The sequence below is a fragment of the Oreochromis aureus genome, linkage group 13, assembly GCF_013358895.1.
Source record: "Oreochromis aureus strain Israel breed Guangdong linkage group 13, ZZ_aureus, whole genome shotgun sequence".
In the NCBI taxonomy this organism is placed as follows: domain Eukaryota; kingdom Metazoa; phylum Chordata; class Actinopteri; order Cichliformes; family Cichlidae; genus Oreochromis; species Oreochromis aureus.
The window spans coordinates 22,192,538-22,219,463 of record NC_052954.1 but is presented as its reverse complement, the minus strand read 5'-3'; the positions used below and the strand labels follow the sequence as shown (position 1 = coordinate 22,219,463).

Here is a 26,926-nt window from a genome sequence, read left to right as displayed (position 1 = left end):
CAAATTAAACCAGACAAGAGTGCAGGATGTCCATTTATTTCATATTCATTCTTATAGAACAAAGACCTTATATTCTTGCTCCTGCACAAACAGCTCATAAAAAAACTGTTACTTAGAAAAATATACACTGATGTTAGAACTGAAAATTTGAGATTCAGTGTTTAATTCAAAAATACAATTTGTCTATTTGGGTCAGAAAAGGTGGCTTCAATTGAGGCAAGTTTCTTGAAGAGAACTGAGACAGCAAGCATCCAGAAGAAGGCACTTTACATTTTCTGAACTCCACATAAAGCTTATTGAGCCTACATTCAGCAAAAAAAAACAAAAACAAAATCAGATTTTCACGTGTGCACAAAAGATGAAGAGGAAGGCCAAGGGTTAGTCTGTCTTTGCCCCTTTCTGTGTCACCCCATTACTGATGCCCTCCACTTTCTCTGGAAAAACAATCTTGAGCTAAATATAAGAGAGCCCAGCTACTGCTACAGTACTACAAACTTAAGGTTAGCTGACTTTGGAAAGGTCATCAGGTTAAAAGACAGCAGGGGGCTGAGACACTTATTTAAGACAAACCCTCAATTTCCCACTCCTGAGTTAAGCTGAATATCTGATCCAAAAAAAACAAACAAACAAACAAAAAAACACAAAAACTAAGGTTACTGCTTTTTAAACAAACAGTAAGAATGTTCAAGGCAAAGGTGTCATTAAAGAAGCCAGCCGTTAGCAACATATGCAATGCTTCATCATATGTATCACCATCCTTGTCTTTTCAAAGCCTTTCCCTTACAAAATTAGCTATTATTTTTCCTCATATTTATCTTAATAGTCATTTCTCGGTACATCAACCATAACAGTCCAGACGCAGTCTTAAAATCATCGATGCAAAGTTTAGTTTCTTTCAATCTGTTCAAGATCCAGCTCTCCCCCCAGCTGAAAAATGTCCCTCTGTGTCCCACAGTCACCCTTCCAGAGGGTGCGTTTACCATCTTCGATGCCTACAGGAGACCCAGGCCGTGAGTCCACGCTACAAGCGGAGTCGCTATCCTCGTAAGATGAATCTTCTTCCTCGTCATCTCCTATCACTTCCTGCCATGACTCTAGTCCCAGCTCAGACACGCCTGTGAAGTCTGAATCTGGTTGGTCGATTAAGTCGAAGGTGGGCGGGGATAGGACTGACTGGCAGTTGTCGCTAGATGAGAATCCAGGGCAGCTTAAGCTCTGTAAAGTCTGAAAAAAAAAAGAAAAAGAAAAGACCACGTTAGCCTGGACATTTTTGCACACGCTCACATCATGGCCTCTTTCTGATGAAGAGCTACAGAAGTCAAAGACTATGTCAGGGAGAATTTGAGCTCAGAGTTTCCCAGAATGTCAGTTTGAGATTGGGTTTCAGTTGGGGCATCTTAAAAGCCGGCTTTCCCTTTCACTGATGGCATGTGAACATGTAAACATGCAAAAACACCAGTACACGCACAAGGCATTGAAGAGTATACACAGAACGCTAACCCTCTGGTTTGTTTGAGCAAAACACTGAAATGAGCACCAAACCACAAAATGTATCTCGTGTCAAACTGTGCTCTAGGCTTATTTATCACTGGAAACCACTTTGAAACACATACCTAACCCAACCCTGTATGGTAAAAGACATTTCTTATTTAAGCCATTGTTGTTCACAGTTGTTATGATGTTTTGTAGCTCACACTAGGGAGTGCCAGGGACAATCTGGATGTGAACAATTGCCTATGTTTTTGCTCTCAAAACTTGACCTTAAAGAGACTCAATTCACAAAGACATTGGCTCCCAGTTTGCTTTCATGCTCTCTTTCCACCCTGAATTCCTCCCTGCAACAAAGAAAGGCAGCCGTGCAGCGCAGCGAAGGGGTTAATGATCTCTGGAGTGCCCTCAGCAGCAGATGTTGGAGGCATGGAGGTGAATAGAGATGAGGTTTTCTCTATAAAGCCCAGGCTTTCATGACAGACACCTCTAATGTTCCCTAGCATGTGTTGAGACATTGCCTTTCCTTTTACAATGAGCTTGGAGACACCCTTTCTCAAATCTCATTTTAGCAGGCTTGCCGTTTCCTTGTCCAAGAGAAAACTATAACATAGGATTTTGGCTGGCTAAGTTTAAGGCTAGCTCACTTTTTCAGGATTAACTTTACATGCAAGTACCTCAAACACACCATGCTTCATCTGAAAACGCTTGAGGTGATCATGTGAGGAGTGGGAGGCCTTTGCTGTAGTTACCCCACTGGAGTGGAAAAGGGGATTTCAGAGCTCTTGCTCTCTCAGTTCAACCCCTGGTATTACCCCACTACTAATTATCACAGCAGAGGAGGAGACGAAAGCAAGAGAGAAAGGAGGTGGAGAGGCTGCCTCTATACAATATGCTTTCTATAAAATCTACTGAGCCTGACTGGGATTTGGGTGGGTGTGGTGGTAGGCTGGGGGAGCAGGGTTAGATTTCTGCTGTGTACCCAGCTTTGCCAGATGAAAAACACCCATGTACACACACAAATCACTATTACCACACACATGGGCTCGCTACCCTAGACCTGTCATGTCTCATATTACCCACTGCCATTACCAGGAATCTAACCATACACAGAGAAAAACCACTTCAAAGTTATTATCCTCATAAGCCCTATTTAGAAACACACTTCATTTAAGGTTGGAGAACCACAATAAACATTTTTAAAAGAATATAAGAGCAGATTTCTTAAACGATTAATCAAGCACAAAAAAAGCTATTGGAAAAAAGTGTCAAATAAAACAACAACAAAAACTGAAACATGAGTTTGAAAGATTTTAAACTCTACACATCTCGTCCTAATCCACAGAAAATACAATACAGCAGATTGTAAAGACTATGACTAATAAAGTGAACTTCTGGAGTCTTGGTGATGTGCTCCTTTCAGTTTTTGCTGATTTGGCAAGTGCATTTAAATAGCACGGGTCTGGGACATCTGTTCTGCAAAATAAAACGCACATTGACCAGAAGCAGAAATACAAAAGAGGAATTCTTGAGTCTGTTAATGTCATAGTCAACTTGGACTATATAGTTGGACTGACAGGCTAGGCAATGATGTTATTTTAGTAAAAAAACAAAAAAAATTATAAATAAGGACAAAGAAAACAACAGTGTCATCATCTAAAGTGATTATTTAAAATGATAATTAGTATTCCCATGATGATATAAATTTGTGTAATATTCAAGAGTAGAAATACCCGTCAATAATGCAGCTCAAAATCATGACGTGTATTACTCCGATTCATTCAAATGACTTCTCTATCACTCATAATTTGACCAAGAGCACCCTATCTTTGTAACTCCAGCTCCAGCTACAACATGTGCAGTACTGTGCAAAAGTCTGGAGCCAGCCTTTTTAAAGTTTTTCTTTAGACACTGGCTGCATTTTCACTCATTTCTTGGTACTTCTGAAGCCACTTAACATTGACCCATAAATCATTCAAGCATAAAAAAGGCACCTACTACATAGGATGAACCTATGTTATGTCTACATGTAATAGACAACTTAGGAAATAATCAACTTAAATTGTATCTTTAGACATTAAGGTATACTTAAATAAATTCCAAGAAAGCTTGTCTAAGTGAGTTCAAGCTTTGTTGAGGAATAAAGATACATTTCATTGTATGTTTTCACATGTTAGAAAAACAACTATTTTACATTTTCTTAACAAAATATAGAGAAATGAAGGATGGTTCAAGACTTTTGCACAGCACTGTATACGTGCCTCTGCAAAACTCAGCATAGTCCCAAGCAGAACCATGTTTTAACCATACAACTTCATCGATGTTCCCGTACACATTAAGGGAAATGAGAGCATGGTTTTCAGTTATATGTGACACATCAGGTCCACCACAGCCACGCATGCCTTCCAGTGAGTCATGTTTGAATGTTAAATCGAAAAATTGAACTCTAATAGTAACGCTGATGGCAGAGGCAAAGACACGACATCCCCTGAATTGATTTATACGTTTTTGGTTTTTATGTTTAATATTCACCAATATCCTATAAGAACACATATTTTAGAGCTAAGTGGTATTTTTTATAGTAAGTGTGGATTATTTTATACTGTGATCTACACAACAATGGCTTGGACTGTAAGGATGTTATTTAGAGCATGGGTTCAAAAGGCAGCTGCTGTCAAAGAAGCACAAACACATGCCAGGAGGTTAGGCAAATACCCTCCTGATGATTTGGGTAAACAACAAAAATCACCGAGCTAAAAGCTATGCAAAGGTCCTGCTGTGAACCCAACTACAACCACAATCATACATATAGTACACTACTAAGAGGTGCAGGTACTTTACATTGCATTCACTGTGCAACTTCAGATTATTAGTATACGAGTCGATGGTGCTTCTTTGGTTTAGCTCTGTGCCGAAATTAGGTCACATAAACATTCAGCAACACACTGGTCTGAGGATGACATGCAATCAGACCTCCAGCAGCAAACAACGTTAAAACAAAAGAGAGGACAAGGAGGTGCAAGCAAAGACCGGAGACTATAACAGACATTCACGCACAGTCTTTGCTTTGGTGTGTGTATTCATCTGGAATTTACTCCTCTGCAGACAGAATGCCCAGCTTATTCATGCAAATGCCCAGAGGTAAAATGATGATGAAAGACAAAAGTGTTGTGCTGTCAGATGTTGAAAAAGTGTAGGCGATAATAATGTATCACTACAGACTAGTGTTTGGCGATGCTCTACAATGCTCATTTATGACAAGTCACAACATGTCATTATACCCGGTGAGAGCTGCACCTCAAGACGCCCACCTAGGTGTTCCCACAAGCATGCAGGGCTCAGCTATGATCATCATGTCTGCCATCCAAGGAATGAAGTGTGTGTGATGGAAGAAGGAGGGGGAAGACCAGAGCAGCTTGAACTTGGGCCAGGAGAAAAAAAAATATTAATAGAGAGGGATAAAAGTTTGTACACACACGCGTGCGCGTGCACACACACACACACTTACACACACTTAAATATTTTGGACAAAAATGTACAATAGCCCAGCTGAAGTTAACTGACCAGGCTGGACTGAAGCACACAGCTTCCTCAAATGCACTGTGCAAGAAGTGTCAACAATCATTCAGCAAGGGGTATGGAGTTTGCTATGCCTGATAGCCTCCATTAAAAAAAAAAAAAACAATCCCCCAAAAAAAGACAACAATGACACTCCAAGGTGGAAGTGCAGGCAGAGATAACTCATCTACATGGCTGACTGGGAGGACATTCAAGGAATTTTGGGGGTGGCTGCATGTAAATCCCCACGGTAGTCAAGTTATAGCTGATTAGCATGACATACATCCCCAGAATTCACACCCGCCTTCATTGACGTGGTCGAGGAATCTAGAGGCCAAATTACACCATGTTCCACTAACACACACTGAGGGCTTGTTGACCACCATGATCCTTCACTTGGCAAGCCTCTGCCGCACGTTCCATAGAAAATTAATCAAACAACACCTGTCTTTATCCGCTGCAGTTCAGACAAGTGTCACAGTTTCCTGCCCCATCTACAACACGTTTGCTATTCTTTTAATCAATGTTAGACAGCATTACTCAAAACACACCTACGGTAAAAAAAAATTTTTTTAAATCTACTGTTTACGTAGGTATGAAAGGTGATAATGCTGTCATTAGACTCACCCAGTTCTTGAGAAAGAGTGGGAGGAATTGTGTGTGCGTAACCAGGGGAAAAAAAACTGCCACTTCAATGACACAGAGGCCAGTTAAGAAGTCTTGTGATGCTCAAACATATAACGTCAGAAGAAAGATAACATTAAATAACTGATTTCCCATTAGAGTTGGTAAAATCTATTATATTCCCAGCCCTGGCAGTACTTTGCATGTTCTGTCCCCAGTAGATCAGACACAGGTTGTAACCAGCCCTAGTTTTCCACATTAACACTTCCTTTTCCAGAGAGTCTGCCAGCTGGGATCTTTTTCTTTCCCTAGGCTCTCACAAAGGTCAACCACTTTTGGTAACAACAATGTCAATCTCCAGCGGTAGCTTCTTGGTGCTTTTGGTTTATTAAACTTAGAGCGAGATATTACAACCCTGCTTGTTTAAGTTCCTGGCCACACTTGACCTCGTTTAGTTATTGACATCAAGTCTCAATAACAGGAAAAGAAAATGAAGCAAGGGAGCACGTATTATTCATACTGTCTGTGCTGTATGCAATGCTTTACTGGTAACTTTCCTGAGGTGTGCATGAGGGTGAGAATGTAAACATGGTTACAGTAGATCTGAAATGACCCATCTAACCTGCACGACCGGACTCCTTTCATCAACATGCACTCATGCAAGTAAACTCCAACACCCGAAAAAAGTGAAATTTTTTTTTGACCCACTAACCTTTGAGAATAGATAATTTTCTGACAATAGTCTATAACTAGCAGAGTAATGGCAGCGACTAATGGCAAGTTGAGTTAATGTAAAACTGGCTCCATGTGTGTGTTTGTGGATTCGTTCTTTATATGTTGCATGCCTGATTTTTCCCCTCTTAGAAGCTGGCAATACAAGAGGAAACATGTTTGCTAGGCTCCATTACCCATGCCTTGTTAATCCATCCCTGGCTAGGTCCTAAGTATGACTGGCAGGGAACTAATATTATTTTAGAAAGGAAAAGGGGGGTATATGGATGAACTGATGATGACTTTCTAGTAAGAGACAGGAAAATTACAATATTCTCCTGACACAAGGTACTGTGAAGGATGATTTTTGAGTATCAAATGACTTATGTGATCAGGAAAGGATGGGTAAATATATCACAATGTGTACAATTCCCAGAGCATTCACATAAATAATGAGCTGAATGTGATACAAGAATCAGATCAAGATCTTTCAGGGCACTAGAAAAAAAGAAGAAACACAGCACTGCCAAGAATCAAAAGAGTTCATGCCATTAAAATACTTCTCTGGATCTATTTTGGGTTTGGGTTTACTCTCTGGCTGTTGCACTGTTTCCTCTGACCTTACAAAAGAACAAAAACCCTTGACATTGGGAAATCCATCCAGAGCTCTATGCATCAAAATATACCCATAATTCACCGCCGCTTTTTCTGACAGGTAGAAATATTGGCTAGGAGTTGCAGAGAGGAAGCAAATAAATGGTGAGAAGTCCAACCTTTGGATGGACTTGTTTACCCAACAGAGTTAATGAAATTATAAACCTGAGAGGGGCTTGCTAGAGCGTGGTTCAAGGCAGCGTGACTGAACATGAGGAATGCTTTCTTAGTAAGCACCGCTCCCTAAGCTAGAGGGAGGAAAGCCTGAGATCACTTGGCCTCGAAGCCTCGAACTGACGACGCAGAAAACTTAACATAGTTTAATTTAATCCACTCCCTGATCAAACTCTGACAGAAAGAGACAGACTTAGTTTTGTTTGAAGATGTCTTGAATTTCCCTTTAGTCTAAGAACAAAAAAGCATTTGTCTGTGTTGTAAGTGCATCTGGTTCAGGATTAAAGTGAATGCAACAGAGCGCATTTCCCAGCATTAAAGCAAGATTAGAAATAAGCTGATACTCATTTGTGTTCAATCAGCAAACACATGTAATATTAAACTCTGAAATTAGTCAAATTCCAATTGAATGCATTCAAATCAATGAATATGTAAGTGCTTGTCTGTGCAGGTCAACATATGTTCAACATTTCCCGCTAACCTGAGTCATCTTTGTCAGGTCCAGGGAGGGCCGCTGCTCCTGAGCATCTTCTGGTCTCCTACGCTTCATGCCGACCTTTTTGTCATTTAGCACACAGGGCTGAGACTTGCTCCGAGACAAACACCCCTTTCCCTTGGCTCCTTGGCTAGCTCGTCTCCCCAGCTCTGGGGTGGAGTCTGTAGAGCTGGTCTCCGATGCCTCTTCCCTCTGGTGTTCTGGCAGGCTGATCTGCTCATGGGAAAGTGAGAGAGGCCTGAGGAAGACGTGATTTTGGGAGTGGTGATGATGTGTGGCAAGAGAGGTAGGGGAGACTGGAGAGGCAGTGAATTGAGGGTGGAGAGGCAGCGGCTGGTTGAAGAATGGCAGGTCCTGGATTCCATCAAAAGTGATGCTGGAGTGTGAGGGCAAACTAAAGCTGGAGCTACGCTGCATGGTGGGAAAATGGCTCCCCCCTCCTCTGACACTCCCTCCACTGTGGCACCTTCGTTTCTCAACCGTTGTCCATACTCGGGACCCTTGGGGCCTCCAAGATGAGCGGAAGCCAGTGAATTCTTCAGAGAGCGACAGAGAGCGACACTGACGTTTGCTCGGGGGTGCTGTAGGAGTTTGGCTGGTGGCTGTAGTGGTGTAGTGTGCAGTGGCGGATGTGGCGTGAGTGCTGCTGCAGAGACTCAGATCTCTTATCAGGCTGGTGATTGCTGTCGTGCTGCCTGGTTCCTTGGCACAGTGGCTGTTGTGATCAGGCGTCACATCCCACAGAGCAGTACCAGACTGGCATGGAGCTCTCTGCTGGGTGGCACAGCTTCGCCCCATATCCAACCATCTATCTGCCTCTGTAATAGGAAAAACATAAAAGCCTCACACTAATTGACCTCAACAGCAGCCCTTCTGACACATCTTTATCTGTGCGACAAGCAATATTAAGCAAAAACTGCACTTGTTAACTAGAGCATGATGAATTCTAGCAACAATATCTGGAAGGATAATTTAGTACTTAACTACAAAGACACAAAGAAACACACAAGCAGAAATAAGCTTAAGGCAAAGAGGATTGGTTGGTGTAAGAACAAACTGTTTGGAAGAATAAAGGGAGATTATTGTCTGCTAACTGCAACGGTGAGCTATTTAACTAAGAAGAAAGAAACAGCTAAGTAGAAACACCAACAACAACAACAAAAGAAGAAAAAATCATGAGCTTTGGAGAATTACAAAAAAAAGGGGGTGGTGTTTTTTTTTTTTTGTATTAACATGATTGACAAAGTTATGCCTAGAGGAAATAACACTACCATGACAGTTCAAACCAGTGCTGTTCCTCAGTAACTGTAATGAAAGCTGGAATGAAAATTCCCAATAATGTTGAAAGAAAAAAAAAAAAAAGTCATTTTCTGGAAAAAACATCAGTGCATTCAAAGATGGAAATGTTTTAAAAGTCTTAAAAAGTTGGCTGCCTCCCCCAAAAGTCACAGTGCTCAGTATAACACACTACATGCCCAGTAGGACTCAACAAGATCACCGTGTGTCTGCTTGTTTTTCACATAAACAGCTGCAGAACATGCAGTGAAACCTCAGCTGTGAGTTCTTACTGGCACATTACTCTTGCTGAGCATGAGAAACACATTTCTGCCTCCATTACTTTTAGAGTTAAATATGCAAATAAATAAATAATACTGTGGTTAAAAACATCAACACACACACAAACAAAACAAAAAAAAAAAAAACCCAGATTACAATAAATTTTCTTCCTCAGCACGAACCAGCTCACTCCACTGACTGCTATGTTGGCCATTTTTTTAAGTTTCCAGCAGTAACATTCCTGACTATTTAAAACTTGGACGTGCAAGAACGTTGATTCCAAAAACATGAACTACACATTATGATAAGAATCAGCCAGTGAAACAGTTGGGCAGTCACTCCCATTAGTCAAATGGTTAGTAGGATATGCGTCAAAGCAGTATGAATTTCCAGCTGTCTCACCATCGGGACAAAAGAGTCTTGTGGAGGATAATACACCTACAGTGAAGTGTGGCTAAGTTCGAATCTATTGAAGCTTTTGTCAAAAAGAGCCCCTTGCTGATCCAAAAACCATCCTTTTGGATGCTTGCCTCCAATTCTGGCACGCTCTCTCCCAGACTACTGGACGGAAATCATTGTTTTGGCTGGACAAACAATGTACGGGGGCTACAGTGACGACCTGACAGGAATGTTAGGAAAACAACTGGACAAAAGGAGAAAGGGATGAACTTCAAAAGGCCACCATTTGAAAGCAAAAGACCAAGTGGTCGAACTAACAAAACACGCTAGCCAATTTTAATGTCAGGATTAACAGTGGAAAAATCTTTACCCCAAAGAAATGGGGGGGGAAAAAGGAAGAAAAAAAAAAGAAGGGCGGTGGGAGATAGCTGGCCTTGTATTTACAGTAGCATTTCTTTTAACACAGAGGATAATTACACTAACACAGCCAAAGGGAAATTGTTGACATAGGCAGCAGAATATTCAATTACAGTTCACTCCCATGAGAGTGCTGTGCAACGTTGTGTGGAGGCAGGTGCACTCTGATCATGAGTGGGGGATGAGTGACAGATGGAAAAAGGGAGAAGTGAGTGATCGAGTGTGGCAGGGGATAAACAACAAGACAACTGCAATCGCTGATTTTGATACTTCAACTTATTGGGGAATTAAAGGGGACAATTACTTGTGTTATATCAGTTGTGAAATGTTTTTTAACAAATAATCAGCCACTGCTATTTTCCAGAGGTTAAATGCAGAGCACAGAGGGATGGCGTTTAATAAATGGAAGCAGGAGCAAAGGGGGAAAGACAAACAGAAAGACATAAAGAGAGATAATGAAGATAACTCACCTACGGTTCCACGGGAGAGGAGGGTGGTCCCTCTGCTCATGGTGGGGACCTCACACTGTTGAGGGCACAGGCGAACATAAAGCAAAAGTCAGAAACAAAAGCCAAGGAACAAAAGTTCAGCCCTCAAATCAAATGAGAAGACTGATTTGTCTTCATTTTGAGGTCAGGATTATTTACACGCTGCTGCCAAACAACCAGTGTGAAACAGTCAAAGATCTGCGTCAACCAAAGCCAATGCAAATGCTTACTTACTTTAAGCTTACTGTTTAAGTTTTATGGTCTGCGAGTTTACCGTTTTGGTTCACAGCAAATAGCTCATACTCAGCAACTAGCTGGTGACTAAAGAATTAGATACATTTCTGAAGAGGAGGCGGAGAGTAAGCAGCGCACAAAAGAGTGAGCATTAGACTCCATGAATAAAGACTCCAAATGAATGCTAATTTGCTCCATTCTAGCTGAATATGTAGGGTGTTTCCCAACGAGCTTACTAAACAAAAAACTGCACTAATTTCCACTTCATAATAATTTCCGCTTGTATATAAATTTTAATACATTTTTGTAAGACTTGCACATTTAAATAGTTTCCAAGCTTAAAGTTAGTTAAGTCTCAAGTGCTTTGACATCATAGTAAACTACAGTTACACCTACCCAAGCTAGCTAGCTAGCACAAGCAGCTTAACACACCATCGCTGCTATTGCTGCTACTTAAAACTCAAGGATTCAAGAGTGTAGTCCATTATCCAGTGGGTGAACTACACTCTTTTGGACTGGTTTTACACTTTCACTTTTGTCAGAGCTGGAAACTATTCACTAAAGATTATCCTTTAACTCACTGCAGGGTGCATGAAATACCTTCAAGGACAGCTGGACAATGATTTTACAATACAAAAGAACCTTTAACTAAATTTTGTAACACACCTGTTTTATTTCTCGGGTTTAAGGTACAAAAGCTATTAGGGGAGTGTAAAACAGTTTTGCCTACACCCACTTATCTTTTAATCAGACACCCATCCATCCCATAGTTCATTTCTTACAAGAGGGTGTTGGCTGTCTGCACACAGGACAAAAAAGAAAATGCCACACTTCACTGCAGTGACTCGCCTCGAGGTTATTATAACAAAAAAAAAAAAAAAGTTTTCTAAGATATCAAGCCTAGAACTCAAAATAAAGGCTATTGTGCCATAGAAGACGATCAAATGACAGAATTAGCACACTCAACCCCCAGGCCTTTAACGTGAGCAGCTGATGAGTGCAAAGGTAGCAGTGAAAAACCTCTGTCCATAAGCCTTTTTGATTTTTTTTTTTTTTTTCAAATATGCATGTGATTACAGTTTACAGTACATTATATAAGACTTACGTTGGCCTCTGAGGTTTAACAAAAGAAAAACATTTAAGACTTGTTGGGCCCAAGAAAATAATTCCTGGACGTTTCAGAACAAATCACATTGACGTTAAATGTGTTAAGAAATGTTTGCGATCTTTCACCATCCAAGCGCTTGAAGGAGTGTTGAGATTTTGTAGATTAAAAATTGCATATAAGCAGTATGATAAAAGCGGGAAAGTGAAAACTACTCTTCCGTGCTTGTCTGAATGGAGTAGTGAGATAAAAATAAAATGTAAATAACCCTTATTTTACTTTGAGAAGTGAAACCTAGGTGCTGGTTTAAAAAAGTGAAATAATTCTCAGGGGTGACACCCCAAAAATACCATTTTACTGAAATAAAAAAAAGCTTCTTTTTGTTCCATACACTGCATTTTTTAAAAGCTTTAGTCACACAGGTCATTCACTAAGCAATAACGTTTATTCTCCTGACTTGCTCGCTGGAGGCCGCTGACCTTTGTTGGGTGTAATCAGTCGCAAAGAGTGTGCTGTACCAAAAACTTGGCAATATTCAAACTTTGTTTGAGCCTTACCGCTCAAACTAGAAAATTTTAAAAGGCACAGCTTTTATACTGAAAGCAAACATCACCGTTTCCATTTTGCATCACACTTTTCACCATTTCATTACCACTCAGAGTAGTTGGTGTGCGCTATGGGGGGGCTGCAACAATCTGGGAGGAGGTTTTCAGTGCAGCATTCTTCTTCGCAACCAATTTCACCAAGTGACAGCAAGCAACCTCCTGCAACCATTTGCCAACCGGCTGGAGAATACACATTTTTCCCAAGCAACCGGTGATTACCAGGGGATTGTTAACCAGTCTCAGGAAGTGAAACTCTTGACATTTAGAATGTCTTTTGCAAGACTGTCTTGACACAGGCAACATTAAACCACCATTTTTTTTTCACTAGTAGGAAAAAGCTCCTGAAGAAACCCTCTTGTTGTGAGCCAATAGCTATAACCACTGATCCACCATGCATTGACATGTTGGAATGATTTTGAACCAGTTCCCTTTATTTTATTAGGGAACTGGTTCCTTCTTGTTCTAGGCTAACACATCCTAGAACTCTTTGTCTTCATGGAACAATTATAAAGCTTACACTGAATGTCTCATCTGAGTAAGAGAACCTCAAAAGTGAAAATTTATCTATCATATTAATGACAGTTGAAGACATCTAAATTCCTTTATTGAACAACTTATTGTGGTCTAACATGCTTGTGGGTACACTACCTACAAGTTTGCCTTGTGTGAAAGTCAAAACGTAAAGTTTCTCTCACCAGCCGTCTCTCGATGCTCTTGGACGTTACATCATTGGCAGCCTTCTTCTTTTCCAGTGTTTGTGAGAAAATGATCACCATGGTAGCAAGTAGCTCTGCTCCAGTCTGTTCAGGTGCAGAAAAAGGCCACAGGCAGCCATCTTATATGCGAGCGGAGGGCAGACAGTGCATTTGGGCAACAAGCAGATGAAGATTTCCCATTTGAAGAGCAGTACTCGTGAAGGTGGTGGAGGTAGGTCTCTCAAATGTCAGCCAATCTCTGTATTAATGGGAAAAAAAAGGGGAAATAAAAACATTACTAATTGAATTAAAGTGCAAAGGATGTTTCTGGCTGCAAGACATGAGCAGGAAGCTGGGCCTAAATAAAGCTCTGGTTTAAGCATAGCCATAACAATCAATAGTGCGGCAAATCTGACTTCTTAACCCCAATTGTGGCTGCTTTAACTTGTTCTGTGCCATTCTCATTAAGATTTTTCACCAAAAAAACATAGCATCTGTATTTTTTTCTTAAAACATATCTTTAGAGAAAGGTTTCTCACAAATAAGTGGCCTTTTAAATCAATCTGTAAGGTGATAACTGTCATTCACAGATAAATCACTTTAACATCAACATTCCTCACAGCTTTAATTAACATACCCATAACAGTGATTGAAAGGGGCACGGTGTGAATGCGATTCATGTTTGCTATATGCACACCTAATGTTTTTCCATTCAGCATTTAAAATCCAAAAACTTGCAGCAACCCTTCAGTCATCAATATAGATCCACACACTACATACAGACACCTATCAAGCTACTAGCTTTAAAACAAAATGTGCTGATATATGTTAAACTGCTTCCTCATCCCTGTGGATAACAGAACATTTAGCCTGTCAGCAATATTACCCTGAACATGGGGGAATCTAAACATGCTGTAACAGAAGGCTAGCTTTGGCTAATCCAGGAAAAGACGTTACTCACGTCACATGACTACAGATGTGGCTAGAAAACACGAACAGAAAAGAAGCATATATGAAGCTGCGGTTAACTCAAAGACTGCCTGCACCCACACATAGCAAAGTCCAGATAGTAGCTGCTTCGGTAAACACAACCGTTAAAAGCTTTATATGTATGGCAGATGGTCTATATCTTTTTTTTTTTTGGACAAACATGCCTTGTCACATCTGCTCAACTCAGCCTTTCTGATGTTTTTCAATGCATGTGAATGACTATGGTGGATGATGGGCAAGTTCAGTTATGGTTTCTTTAATAAGAGTAGCTGCAGTGGCTTTGGACTCCGTCATTAACCAACCACCAAACACACTGACAGTATCCAATTAGAGAGTACCAGCATAGTTCAGATCCCCAATCAACTGCTGGCTAATGACAGCTTTCGACACTGGAGCAACACATGAGGCTAATGGATCTTCCAGGCCTACTATGCTATCCTGCCCATGAAACGTGGTTTTGTGTTAAGTAAGGGTTGTTGCACTAACACAAGATGCTTTACGGAGAAGTGTGCACCACTGAAAAAACTGACTTCTGTAGAGGAAAAAAAAAACAAAACAAAAACAACAACATGGATCGATAAAAAGTGTTTTGTTTTTTTAAACCAGTCTAGTCATGTATTCCTACTTAACAATGTCATCTCTGTCCCTTTTCTTGTTTCCAGCCCCATGACTACATAAAGACTAAGCAAATAAATGTTTCATGTAGGCCTGCCTGAAACCAACAGCCGGCATATGACTCCCATTATCTCCATTCATTTCAGAGAGTCGGTGGAGCACAACCGGGCCTCCACAGGCAAGAGAAGGTGGTACTGTTAGTGGGAGTAAAAAGTAAAGAGCATGTTCTTCATGATCAGTTTTGCAGATTACTCTACTGATTAGAAGTGACACTGAGTAATGGGTGCGGCAATGTATTGCTGTGTGTGTATGTTTGTGCTAATCAGAATAAGGGTCGAGGAGCGTGACGGCTGTGTGTAAAGGTTGTTATAGTGTGCCGTTTGACTGATGCGGGTAGGAAGTGTGACTTGTCCTATCAAGGCTGAAACAGAATCTCTGAGAACAAGAGCTAGCTGTGCATGTGTTTCTGTACATGCATGTCTGCTTATGCTAACCTGCACTTGTGTGTGTAGTGTCTGGCAAGCAGGGTCATGGGAGAGGGCAGGACGAGTGTGAATTCAAGCCTGGAGCCATGCTTACTTAATGAACCGACTTCTCATGATGGGGAAAGCAGAGCTTAATGGGCTGTGTAGAGCACTTGTGCAGAGTCATTTTCAGATCCGATCAGATTTTTGCTCTTCAAAGCAAGAGTCCTTGCTGGCTACATCACACTGTTTGAAAAGCCTTTTTGTTTGACTAGATGTCAGTCCTAACAAAAACCCAGGAAGTTATCAGTTCATCTGATGTTTGATGGGTCACTGTTACACTCCACTGGGAGAATAATTAAATATCATTTTTAAGTAAAACTTTGGTCTTCAAAGATTATAAAAACAATCATTACTGTGTTTTTATATATCCAGCAAAACATCAACTTTTTTCCATTCTTGCCTCCCTGAAAACAAAAGCATTGTTCACCAAGCAGTGGTGAAATGACAGCTGAGGTTGGATCATCTGAAAAATACCATCTTAAAACAAGGTGGTTTTGCCCTGCGGATAACATGTTGTTTTGAAAGCAATCTTAAAGGGCCGCAGATAAACCTGTTGCACTCATGTGCTTGTTTCATGGTGCAAAGATACTATCTGTGGGGTCATGAATGAACACCTAGAAGTCCTACCTAGTTGTGACAATACTGCAGTGTAGTGGAACCTGTACTGTGGGCTGGGTGATTTGTGATAGTGAGGGTTGTACCCCACCCCTGAGGAAGGAAATGCACTGTTGAGGAAATCTACTGCTCAGTAAATTTGTTTCCAAAGTCACTGAACAACTGTTAAATAGCTATGATTATGATCAAACAGCCTTACATTACACTATCAATTTTACTAAGCTTTAAATTAACTATGTTTCATAAAGCCAGACAAAATCTCACAAACTCAGCTGCATGTCCCACACAGAAAAATGCCGTTTTTGTTATCATGAGTCAGGCTGATCATCAAACAAAGGCAAGTGACTTAAATGATGATGTCTCATCATTTACAGTTAAATTACCAGAGAAGACATTGCAGATACTAAATGAGGCGTAAAACTGAAACTTGAAGAGCTACTTCTCCCTTCATTAGAGTGTCATATTATGATAGATGTCATGGGACAGGTGCTGTTTTTTTTACTTAATACTTTTATTATACCAATTACTTTTTTTAAATAGCTCAACAGTACAAAACAGTGAACAGGGAAAGCACTGACTGATTTAGTCAAAGACTTCCACTTGCTATAGATCAACTTGCAATGCTGCTTTGCCTGACAAGGAGAGACGACTGAGATTCATCATTAGTTTTGTGGGATCCCATTTCAGCCCTATTTGATTCAAATAAAGGAAATCTTTCCCAAAAAATCTCAAATATATATGATATTTGCTTAGTCGTAACTTATCAAACTAACAAAATGTTGAGCATAACTGAGTTAAAATCCACTGGTACTTTAAGAACTGATTTGTGTATGCTGGGGTGCAGACAGCAGCTCTTGGCTCACAATAGTCAGTGACTCAGGAGGGCACAAGAAAGAGCAGCTAAGATAATGTGGCTCTTTGCCCAGGCTGTGATTTGTACGGGCAGATGAATAGAAGCCTATTTGCGCCCCCCTAAAGTTCTGTGACGGGGTGTTTGGTGTCCATCACTAATTGGCTCTCGTTGCTGCATACTTGTGTGGAGTGCGTCTGGTGTCAGGACTTTGATCAGTTGCTGTACTTGGAGGAAACCAGTTCATTTGGCACTAATGAAATGTTGAAGCCCAAATATTCAAAATATGGCATGGCTGAAAAGCCTCGGCAGATCATATTCTTGTTTTGATAAGGTTAATTTAAATTACTGCCACAGTTTTCCTTAATCAAAGTGGCACTAAATGTCGGAAAAGCCTAGACGCTGACACCTGTTTTAAATAGCTCAGATGTCCATGAGAAACTAAATGAAAGCCTTAAAAAGAATAAAGGAGGCTTTCTTTTGTGAAAGCCTATGATGTCCATTGTTAATTCAGGGTGAACACACAGCGACCCCTCTCTTGGATAATGTGGTCGAGGTTGTAAAAATGGTCTGGGAGGTCAAGACATACCATTGAATCTTTTGGCTATCACCCTAGTACCGTCTACTCCTTCAAAGGTACATAAACACTGAAGAGCTTATTCAGTGAAACTAAGTATTTTTAGTAGTCAAGTTGTGGCCTTTTTTGGGAGATTACCCTGAATGCTTCTCTCATGACACTGACCATTAATCTCTGCATGAATACAGCCTTGAAGCTCCAATTTAAGTTGCTGTTACTCTTAACAACAGATCTGCAATAAAAATAAGAGCAGTAAACATGAACCCCAAAGCTTTCTTTAGAATTAACTTGCAAGTCCAGTTAATACTGGTCTTCTTATCTCGACTATGTTGGCATGAAGACACTAACATAATTCACATAAGCAAGCACACTTCCCTTTGCGCAGTAGGAGTTCTACTTCCCTTGTGGTCACATGACATGCCACTGCTGAATTGGGTGTGTCATTACTAAATACATGAAAGGAGAAAGCCCCAAGTGATATCCACCGAGCATTGTGGCAACGAGTTAACTTCACATACACATATCCTACCATCATTTCACATTAACATTTATTTAATCATAGATTTACAGCCTGAGAGCGGATATGTTATCTACTATATGGTAGGTAAAATTGCCACAGTGTAAAGCATTAAAGTTTTTGTTTTGGGGTTTTTCCAACAAAAATGAATCTCTGATACTTCCTGGGGTAGTTTCACTCTGACTTAAGACACAAAACAGTTGCTAGGTGGTACACTGTTTCTAGGATTTTAATAGGTAGCCATAGCAGCCAAGCACACAACAGAAGACAACAATGATAACTGGTGATGTGAAAAAGGCAGATGTCACCCATCTAGTGAAGAATAATGTCTGGACAGCTCATCAGTCTTTATCAGTAAATCTGTTTGTCATAGGAAACTGGAGTATTGAGCAAGGCCAGTTTACTAACGTGAAGCACTCTGACATGTAACCTGCAAACACAGCATACTCTTTCTATTTAGGGTAGCCTTAAATTTATTAGGGGTTGACCTCTGTTTCTTAGACTGGGGTTTAGTTAACTGAAAGCTTAAGGAGCTTGACAGGCATAGGATCAGGTGTTTGAGTAGGTACCACACTAATTATACTGTCCTCTCCAACTGACCCAACAATCCTTGCTTTTCTGCCTGTGGTTTCTTCCATTTTGTTCTATGCACACTAGAGCTCTAATCCATTAGGGGTACATTACATACACCAGAGGCTCCAGTTCTGCTAGCAATCCCCGGCAATTGCTTAGCTCAATAGGAGGGGCCATTCCTATGCTGTATAAACAAGTGATGTTATACTCACTGTCAGTACCAATGATCTAATAAGTACCCTATATAGTGGATTTTTAAAGATCAATATAATACCTCTAGTTTGAAGCAGAAAAAAAACAACAAATTACTAAATTACTAGACAAATGCCCCGCCCCTTCCAATCCAAACTCCACATTGTCTAGGGAAAAGAATAAAAGTAAATCCAAAAATTTAACACTCTTGAAAATTAACGGTCTTTGACTAGTGCTATTACACGAGATTTTTAACAGCAGTCAAAGCATAAGTCATCAATGAGTCAAAGTCAATCTGAAAAACTGTCAGAGAGATGTGGCTACTGTACCATAGTTTACCAATGCTAACCACATTCTAACAACCATGCTTGTTAGAAAAAGCTAGATCGCATGCTTCTGGCAGAGCAGCAGTCATCTTCAGTCTAACACATAATATTATCATGTACACTGTAATCACTAAAATTATAGAGCTCATAATTTACAAATACATTTTCTTAAAACCAGTTGATTTCTATAAAGTGTCCTGAAAAGTCAAACTTAAAATATCATTTCTAGAATGAAAGATTAAAGAATATAAGTGTACTGAACTTTTGACTACCGTAAATAAAAACTAAATAAAGTGGAAAAGTACACCTGGTCAACAGGAATCGGAAAGATGATACATTCATGAGCGACTTCACAGCATGTAAGTAGTCCATGAAAGTGTTGTATACAGCCAGCGGCCCATGGTGCTGCAGCCGATGAGAGGTTAAAAGTGCTTCTGTTGTTATGTGAAGCACAATGGCGTAAAATCAAACAAATGAAGATGATTTCGTGACAGCAGTGACTGGAGAAGCAGGAGGAATTGCTTCCTCACTGACATTAAATAGGACACTAGTGGTAAGTTAGAAAAGCTTTGTGGTGAAGTGTGCAGTCCAAATGAGCACAAAATGCATTTGTGTAAATGCCAAAGTGTGTATATCTAGGTTGAAAAATAAGCTTTTGTAATATTCATATGTAATGGTATGTTAATTAGCCATAAGCTTTCGCATACTCATGCTTATTAACATAAAGATATACAGTAGGTCTGCTGTAATATGCAAGAGGAGTCTAAGCAGAAGGGCTCTACAAAACAACAATTACACTGACTTTGTGTATGAAGCCGCCATGCAAAACAGTGCTGCACATACCATCATGAGAGATGGAGGCCGTTTAGCCATGCGGCCCTGTTGGAGCCAAGTTCCACCGATAGTTCCTAAAATATGTTTGCAGCACTGAGTAATTAATCAATTACTTTCTGTTGCTCTATTACATATATTTTTTGGAGATGTGGGTGAGTTTTTAGTGAGTATGGGTGGGAGATTTTCAGAACAAAAACTATGAGCAGCATTCCATCAGCCCATTCATTCATTCATGAGGGGGCTCAGCTCACCATATGGACCCTCTGACTGCTCAGCATAATGTGTAACAGGAATGTAAAACAGATATTTGAAAATCCCACTGAAGACGTGTCATTTTAAGGTTTTTTCATTGAAATAACCACATACAGAAAATGTTGGACTCACGAGTCCTATGTTAAGCAGAGCTAAATAGGAAGAAGACGACATATTATCAATTTAAAACATTTCTGTTAGTTTCAGCAATGATGACTCTGAATAATTTAAACAAGCCATTTCACATTCAAATTGTGGGATGCGTGGTTTGCACTCATCTTTGTTGAAAAACGAAAGCAAATCAAATTGGTGCTGGATTAAAGTAAACTGCTACTGTGTAAAGTTCAAGATAATGTCCGTAGACAAAGCTTCTACATTTCCTAGTTGGACTAGGAGCTTTCTGTGCATAGTATATAATACACAGTAGAATTCCAATCAGTCTCTGAATTAAGACTCTCAATTGTAATACTTCAGTTACATCTCCATATACAACATTTTAATAATACTGTTTGTTATTAGGCAGTTAATAAGCTCATCTGATTCAAGTAATCTAATATGTTACACAGCTAGCTACTTGTTGAGCTTCTGTGTAATGACATGCAGGTGCATGTAAAACAAGTATGTAAAACAGAGTCCATCCCAAATACCGAGAACCAATATGTTGTACAACTCCACGGGAGGGAAAAGTATGACTTTAGATTACCAATCAATAATAATGTTAGTGCAAGTCTAGTCATGAGAAGCTAGTGCAGGGGTCGGCAACCTGCGGCTCCGGAGGCGCATGCGGCTCTTTAGTCCTTATAGTGCGGCTCCGCGTGGTTTGGGCAAATAAATTAGAAGTATTTAGCTGAAGTGTATTTTATTTATGTTAGTTCTTTTTAACTCGTAGTTCTAAATTGGAAGATTATTGTGATATTGAAATATAAAAATAAAATTATATTCTATTATTTTTCATCGCTCAAAATAAGAGTCACACTCGCGGAAGCCGGGCGTACCACCAAACGCCGTGCATTTATCGAGACTTTCAACCCCAGGTAGGCCAATTATGGATCTTCGGATCCACATTATGTCAGCAGCTGTTCTCCACCGTGAACTATGTTAAAGACAAACACCGTTCACGCCTGACAGATGACAGCTTACAGTCCTGCGTAAACTGACTTCAGATAGCCCCGATTTGCGGACTCTGTGCGCAGAGGTTCAGGAGCAGAAGTCCCATTGTAAACAAATCACGGCAGACCCGACGATGTTTCCATGAGCATGCTTTTGAGCATCTCTTTATTGAGCACTTTTCACACACGGTTGCTGTATCGATACAGCCGGCTGTAGCTTTTCAGCTCACAGCCCGACATACACCACCAACAACACAACAGCACAGATAGTACAGACGTAAAGGCAGCGAGGCGTGATTGCGGGTGTCGCTCAGGTGCGTCCGCCTCCCCTGCAGCGGCGCTGCAAACCACGCCCCGCCGCACACATTAACCAGGTAAAATACATATTTAGGCAGAATTTTGCAAATATCTATTTTTCATTTTTCAGCAGCATAGTGCTTTTTTCCAATTATTTTTAAGAGTCAGGTCAAGGCTCCAACAGCCCAAAGGCGATATAAGGGTGGCTGCTGACAACAGTTTTTGTTTGCTACATGGATCATTTTAGTTCAGGTTGGTGTCTTTCCTTTTGTTATATTTCTTTAAGAGTTCAAAATGTGTTGATTACATAAATATAATTTTATTTTCTCTGTAGCACTTCATGGATTTCATAAGCAGCACACCTTAGTTGTTCACACAAAGGTAAAAAAGAATATATACAGTGTTATCTTCATTTTAGATGTCAAAAAGTATTTACGGCTCCCAGTGTTTTCTTTTGCGTGGAAACCGGGTCCAAATGGCTCTTTGGGTGTAAAAGGTTGCAGACCCCTGAGCTAGTGTGACCAGACAATCCTGCTTGTGACACATTAAGTGTCACATTAGTATACATCAAAAAATGATTGTCATTATTAATTAGAGTCCTAATACTTGAAAGAGGAAGTTAGATGCTTAGGTTTTGTCACAACTGTGGAAAACAGGTTCTAAAAATACATCAGATAAGGCTGTCTGTACACTAACAGAAGCTTTCAGTTCTGTCTTTTTTTTTTTTTTTTTAATAAATAAAGGACTCAGTTGGGAGATTCCTTCATCAGGCTGGATCTACAGTAAAGAACGGCATGAATGAGACTGGAGTTGCTTTGGCTCATATTGTAAGGAAAGGCCAATCCAAAGCAGCCGAGGAAAATAAACAGTAGAATGCCAACCGCTGCCATTCATAAGTGTGGTGTTATGATGACACAAGGCAACGCAAGAGAAAATACTGGCTCACCTGGGATTTGGGGTTTTCCAGAAGAATACAGGTTATGCACATGGACACAACATATTAATACCACATAGAGGATATGCAAACGACTAAAAAAAATAAATAAAGACTTATTTGAGAGTCAAACACGGTAGGCATCCTTTTTTTCCCTTTTTTAAATAATTCCTCACTATCGCCACATAAAGACTAGAGCAGAGTGTTCATTGGAGCATTTCTATTGCATCCCAGAATGCTTTTCATCTTTAAGTAGAGTCTGGTGCGTGTCTTGGGGGGTTGGGGGAGTGCTTCTCTGGTGTATGTGAGAATGCCTCTTTTCTTTTCTTTTCAGCTGCTGGTCTGTGGCTCTGTGGGCGATTTGACGCCAGACTTACAAATCCATCATGTTAATGAGGAAGGAATAAACAAAACGAGGAATATTGACAATGAAACAAATACACTGACAGAGTCAAATAACCGAGGTATTTGTTTTTAACTTCTTTAAGACTAAATGGGGAGGTGGGGGTGAGTTTAAATGTGTCTGAAGCCACAGCAATTATGACTGCAGGCCACAGAGAAGAAAGGGAAGCTTCTGAAATGAATAAAGAGTACCATGGTGGCAGAGACAGCCATGGCTAACAATCCTTTTCTGGTAGGTTTGCATAATGCCTTTGGTCAGGGAACAAGGGAGGGAGAGAGCAACAGTGGAGCAGTAGTGGAACAGAAAGACAAATAACAGTCAAAAATAGGAGAAAAAGCATGATTAATAAATGCAAAAAAGGCAAAAAGCAAAGGACCGAGAGGGGTGAAAGTGGCAGCATGTGCGTCAGCATGTGGACTGAGTGAGAGTTGTTCACACAGACGGAGAATGGGCCAGTGGCTTGCTCAGCACACAGGCACACAGCTGCCCACTGACAGAATAGAGTTCTAATAGGGCCTTTTTTCTGCAACACAAAGACCTTGCAAATGTGTGCGTCTTAAGCACACACTGGAGTGCAGAGCAATCCCCTTTAAAAACCCACCGCCCTTAATTGCCTCCATATATTATGTCTCTAGTATGTCCAAAACAAGCCTACAGATGAACAATACCAGAGCTGTTGTTGAGCACAATTGCAGTACATTAAGTACAAAAAGCGATCACCAGGAACTGTGATGAAAATGTGTAAACTGCTCCCTTCTCAACGCGAGGAGTGTTTTCACTTTTTTGGAAAAAGTTCTGTTGATTGACTTGTTTCAATATGCCTGCTTAGCCAGTAGCAACATTTCCAAACGTGTTAGAAGTTAAATAAAACAGCCAAAGTAACATATAGAAGACAACAGATTGCTTTCGTTTTCTGGACCTCTGCGAACCTCTGGCACCAGGACAGGTCACTTCCACCCTGCTCCTTGTCAGACATAATAATTTGCAAGCGCAAACAACACATTTGCAGATTCATGAACTTGTTCACACCAAGCTGAAACATTCCAGCAATAGTTTATTTTGGAAATCAAAGCATTGTGTAGTGATCAAAATCTTCCCCAAACTGGAAAAGCAGATAAGAAGTACTCAGAACAGGTCACATCTAAGCCAAACCCGCATTTGTGAGACACCTCTATCAGCATGCCAATAGTCACTAGAGTTGACAGGTGATTAAATCTGCCCAAGCACTCTGCTTCACTTCCAATCTGAACTTCAGCTAACCTTTGCAATTGCGAAGACATTTCATTTTCTGCAAATAAGCGGCAATTCACGTTTAGTTCACCAACCAACCTAGCTAGTCAAGGACGACCTCTTGCTTCTGTCCCTGTGAAAATTCCCAGATATTTCCAATTAATGTACCCTCATACCAAACCAGTTCTTCGGGGTATGGTGTTGATGGTGTCCACAAAGCTCAGCCAGCTGTGGTTAGCATCGGAAAGGGCAAAACATAAGTACCAAAACATAAGCGCCAACACTTCCTAACCCACAAAGGAAACAAAGATGACAAATAAGCAGTTTAGTGCTCTGCTGCCACTGTGCCCTATATTCAGAGTCCTCGTTTACAGTTTAAGCCTAAAACAAAACAGAGGCCTCGTAGCTATGCCAGCAGATAACAAACCTAAATTATAAGTGTTCTTATCAGCATCTTATCAGTTCTTATCATGCAGGTTTCAGTTTCATATATGTATAACATCATAGCCTTAGTTTATAATACATGCATCTCTGTCACGTAGTCATAAGCACATTGTATATTTTGGTTGTACTTCAAGGCTGCAGCCTTATATATTAGCTGATAAAACAGAATTGAAATTGAGGAAGAACAAAGTGGCCAATAGTTTCGGGCTCCTCAGCCTAAAAAAGCACCTACTCTGATGCTCAGGACAAAAAAAACACACAAAAAAAAAAAAACACAAGATTTAGTAATTTCAGATTCCTCTCTGAAAAGAGAACAAAAACCTAAATGTGCGGTGGAGATTGGTGCGACTTGTGCAGCCAAGCCTTATGACTCAAAGCACTAAAGCGTCTCTTAACATCATCTCATGGGTTGTGGTGAGGAACTGTGTGTCAATGCTGCAAAGCAACCACACTGCTTCTCCACCTACAGGTACTGTGTAGTTTACAGCAGTCTCAGATTCACTGCATTGCCTGACAGATGAAGGGGGAGTTTGCAGCCTCAAAGAGCTTGCTGCCTGTGTGAAGCCCCTAAACCTCAAAACGGGTTATTATGCGGGGACATTTATAGCAGCACCAGGTCGGTCATGCAGATTATTTTATATACATATATTTATTTAGAAACTCCATAACAACTGAATGCAGAACAATTAAGTTGCAGTCACCCAAAAAGAGTTTAACACGCCACATTCTTATTTTTTATTTTTATAAGAACAAAAAAAAGGTTTATACTCTTTTAAGAAATTCATCCCCAAAAAAGCCATTTATGTTTTCTTAAAGTAACCTTACAAGTTACACGGGGAAACCCAGCAAGAACAGAGTAAACTTCAGAGCAGTGAAAGAAACAAAGACAAAGACGTTCAGTGCATATAATTTAACTAACGTGCTACTACCTGGCTAGCAGAGGCTCTTTCGAGGTTAGGTCATCTTCAACAAACGGAAAGCGAAAAAGAAAAAGCTTATCGCAATTGCAGCCGCCAGTCCAGCGTCCTCAGCGTAGGACCAAGCAAGACTGCAAGCAGCTGAGAGCTGAGCTTCTGCCTTCAGCATTGATTGTAACAATATCCGCGTACACATGCAGTTCAAGTCAGCGGGGGGAAAGACGAGCAACAAGTTAACCGGCTTGCAAACTAATGCGGACACGGGGACACCGGGTTGTTGTGCAGTGTTCTCGTAAAGTTATAATTATTAATCCAGAAACACCAAAAGTCTTCAATATGTCAACACACAAAGGGCGAAGTTTTATTTACAACTTGCACCCCCACCCTTTTCGAGTTGGTACGTTCCAGTGCCCTCGGGCATTTACAATACTCGTGCTCATTTTTTATTACTATGCAGCCCGTTTCATTGATGTTGAGTAGATAAATGAGTGTTGTCGAGTCAAAATAAGCAAAGATAAACAACTCAACTGAAAGTTGCTACCACGGTGCCATGCGTTTTGCCTAAAACAACGAGACATGTCGTCACGTAATAACGTGAACCACGAGAAAATAAAGTTTATAATCGTTAATTAAAGCCTTATTGCGCCCCAGTGTACCAGTGGTAGTCATTACTCAGTGCGAAAAGGTCTGAAATACTTGTTCGTCCACGTCTCGCCATGGAAAGTTCACCGTTACATGCTGAAGTAATTCAATCAATCCACAAAAATCCTATTAGGAGACCTTCAAACTTGTTTCCAGGGAGATGGAGTGAAAAAACATAAATATTTGAAGCATCACACTTGAGAAGTTGAAATGAAAGCATGGTATTCGTGCTGGTAGTGCAGCCAGTGGGTTATGGCACAGAGACTAAAACCTTATAGGTTAACATTATGAATGGAATAAAAGTGTAGCTTCAGCCATGTGCCAACCCAAAGGCTGTGAAAGCGCTGATGAGGGTAAATCTGCTGCAGACTACAGCTGAGTTCAAACCAGCAAGTTTCTTGTCTAATTTTCCTTCATGATGGGGTGGCTGGAAATAAAATATCTTTAAAGATGAAGGAAAGAAATTAGTCCAGCTCTTTTTCTTTAAAGATAATTTGAGTTGATGTAACTATCTACCTGTTTTTGTTTTTGCTTAGAAGTATACAGGAATATATTTTTATTTGATTTTTAACACATTTGAAAGCTCTTTATAAGTTCCAAGGATCCAGGACTGAACTGTTTCTCTGAAAATGCCCCTTCCTATGTATTCATTTAAACAGGTGTTAAACTTTTCTGACTCATAAGAGCTTCTTAACAACTTAAAAAAAATAGACACAGAAAGATTAAATGTTGACAAAAGTAAAGGACAGTCTATTTAGCTGAAGCTCAATGAAGCACATTTCTCTTCATGGGAAAATCTCTGTGAGAGTTTCAAATGTGGGCATAACATGCACATCCAGGCAGGATATCCAGAGCCTTGTAAATTTCCAGGCAGTAA

General features: G+C 40.3%; 1 protein-coding gene across 1 annotated transcript; it reads right to left on the bottom strand.

The window, feature by feature from the left end:
- Positions 1–4: 4 nt before the first annotated feature.
- LOC116322234 (protein FAM53B-like) lies at positions 5–25,577 on the bottom strand. Its single transcript, XM_031742259.2, has 5 exons — positions 25,420–25,577; positions 13,206–13,464; positions 10,549–10,603; positions 7,691–8,523; positions 5–1,224 (listed from the first exon to the last, which is right to left on the bottom strand). The coding sequence occupies exons 2-5, from the start codon at positions 13,284–13,286 to the stop codon at positions 886–888; spliced, it is 1,308 nt and encodes a 435-aa protein (XP_031598119.1). The 5' UTR covers positions 13,287–13,464; positions 25,420–25,577; the 3' UTR covers positions 5–885.
- Between the last annotated feature and the right edge of the window lie 1,349 nt (positions 25,578–26,926).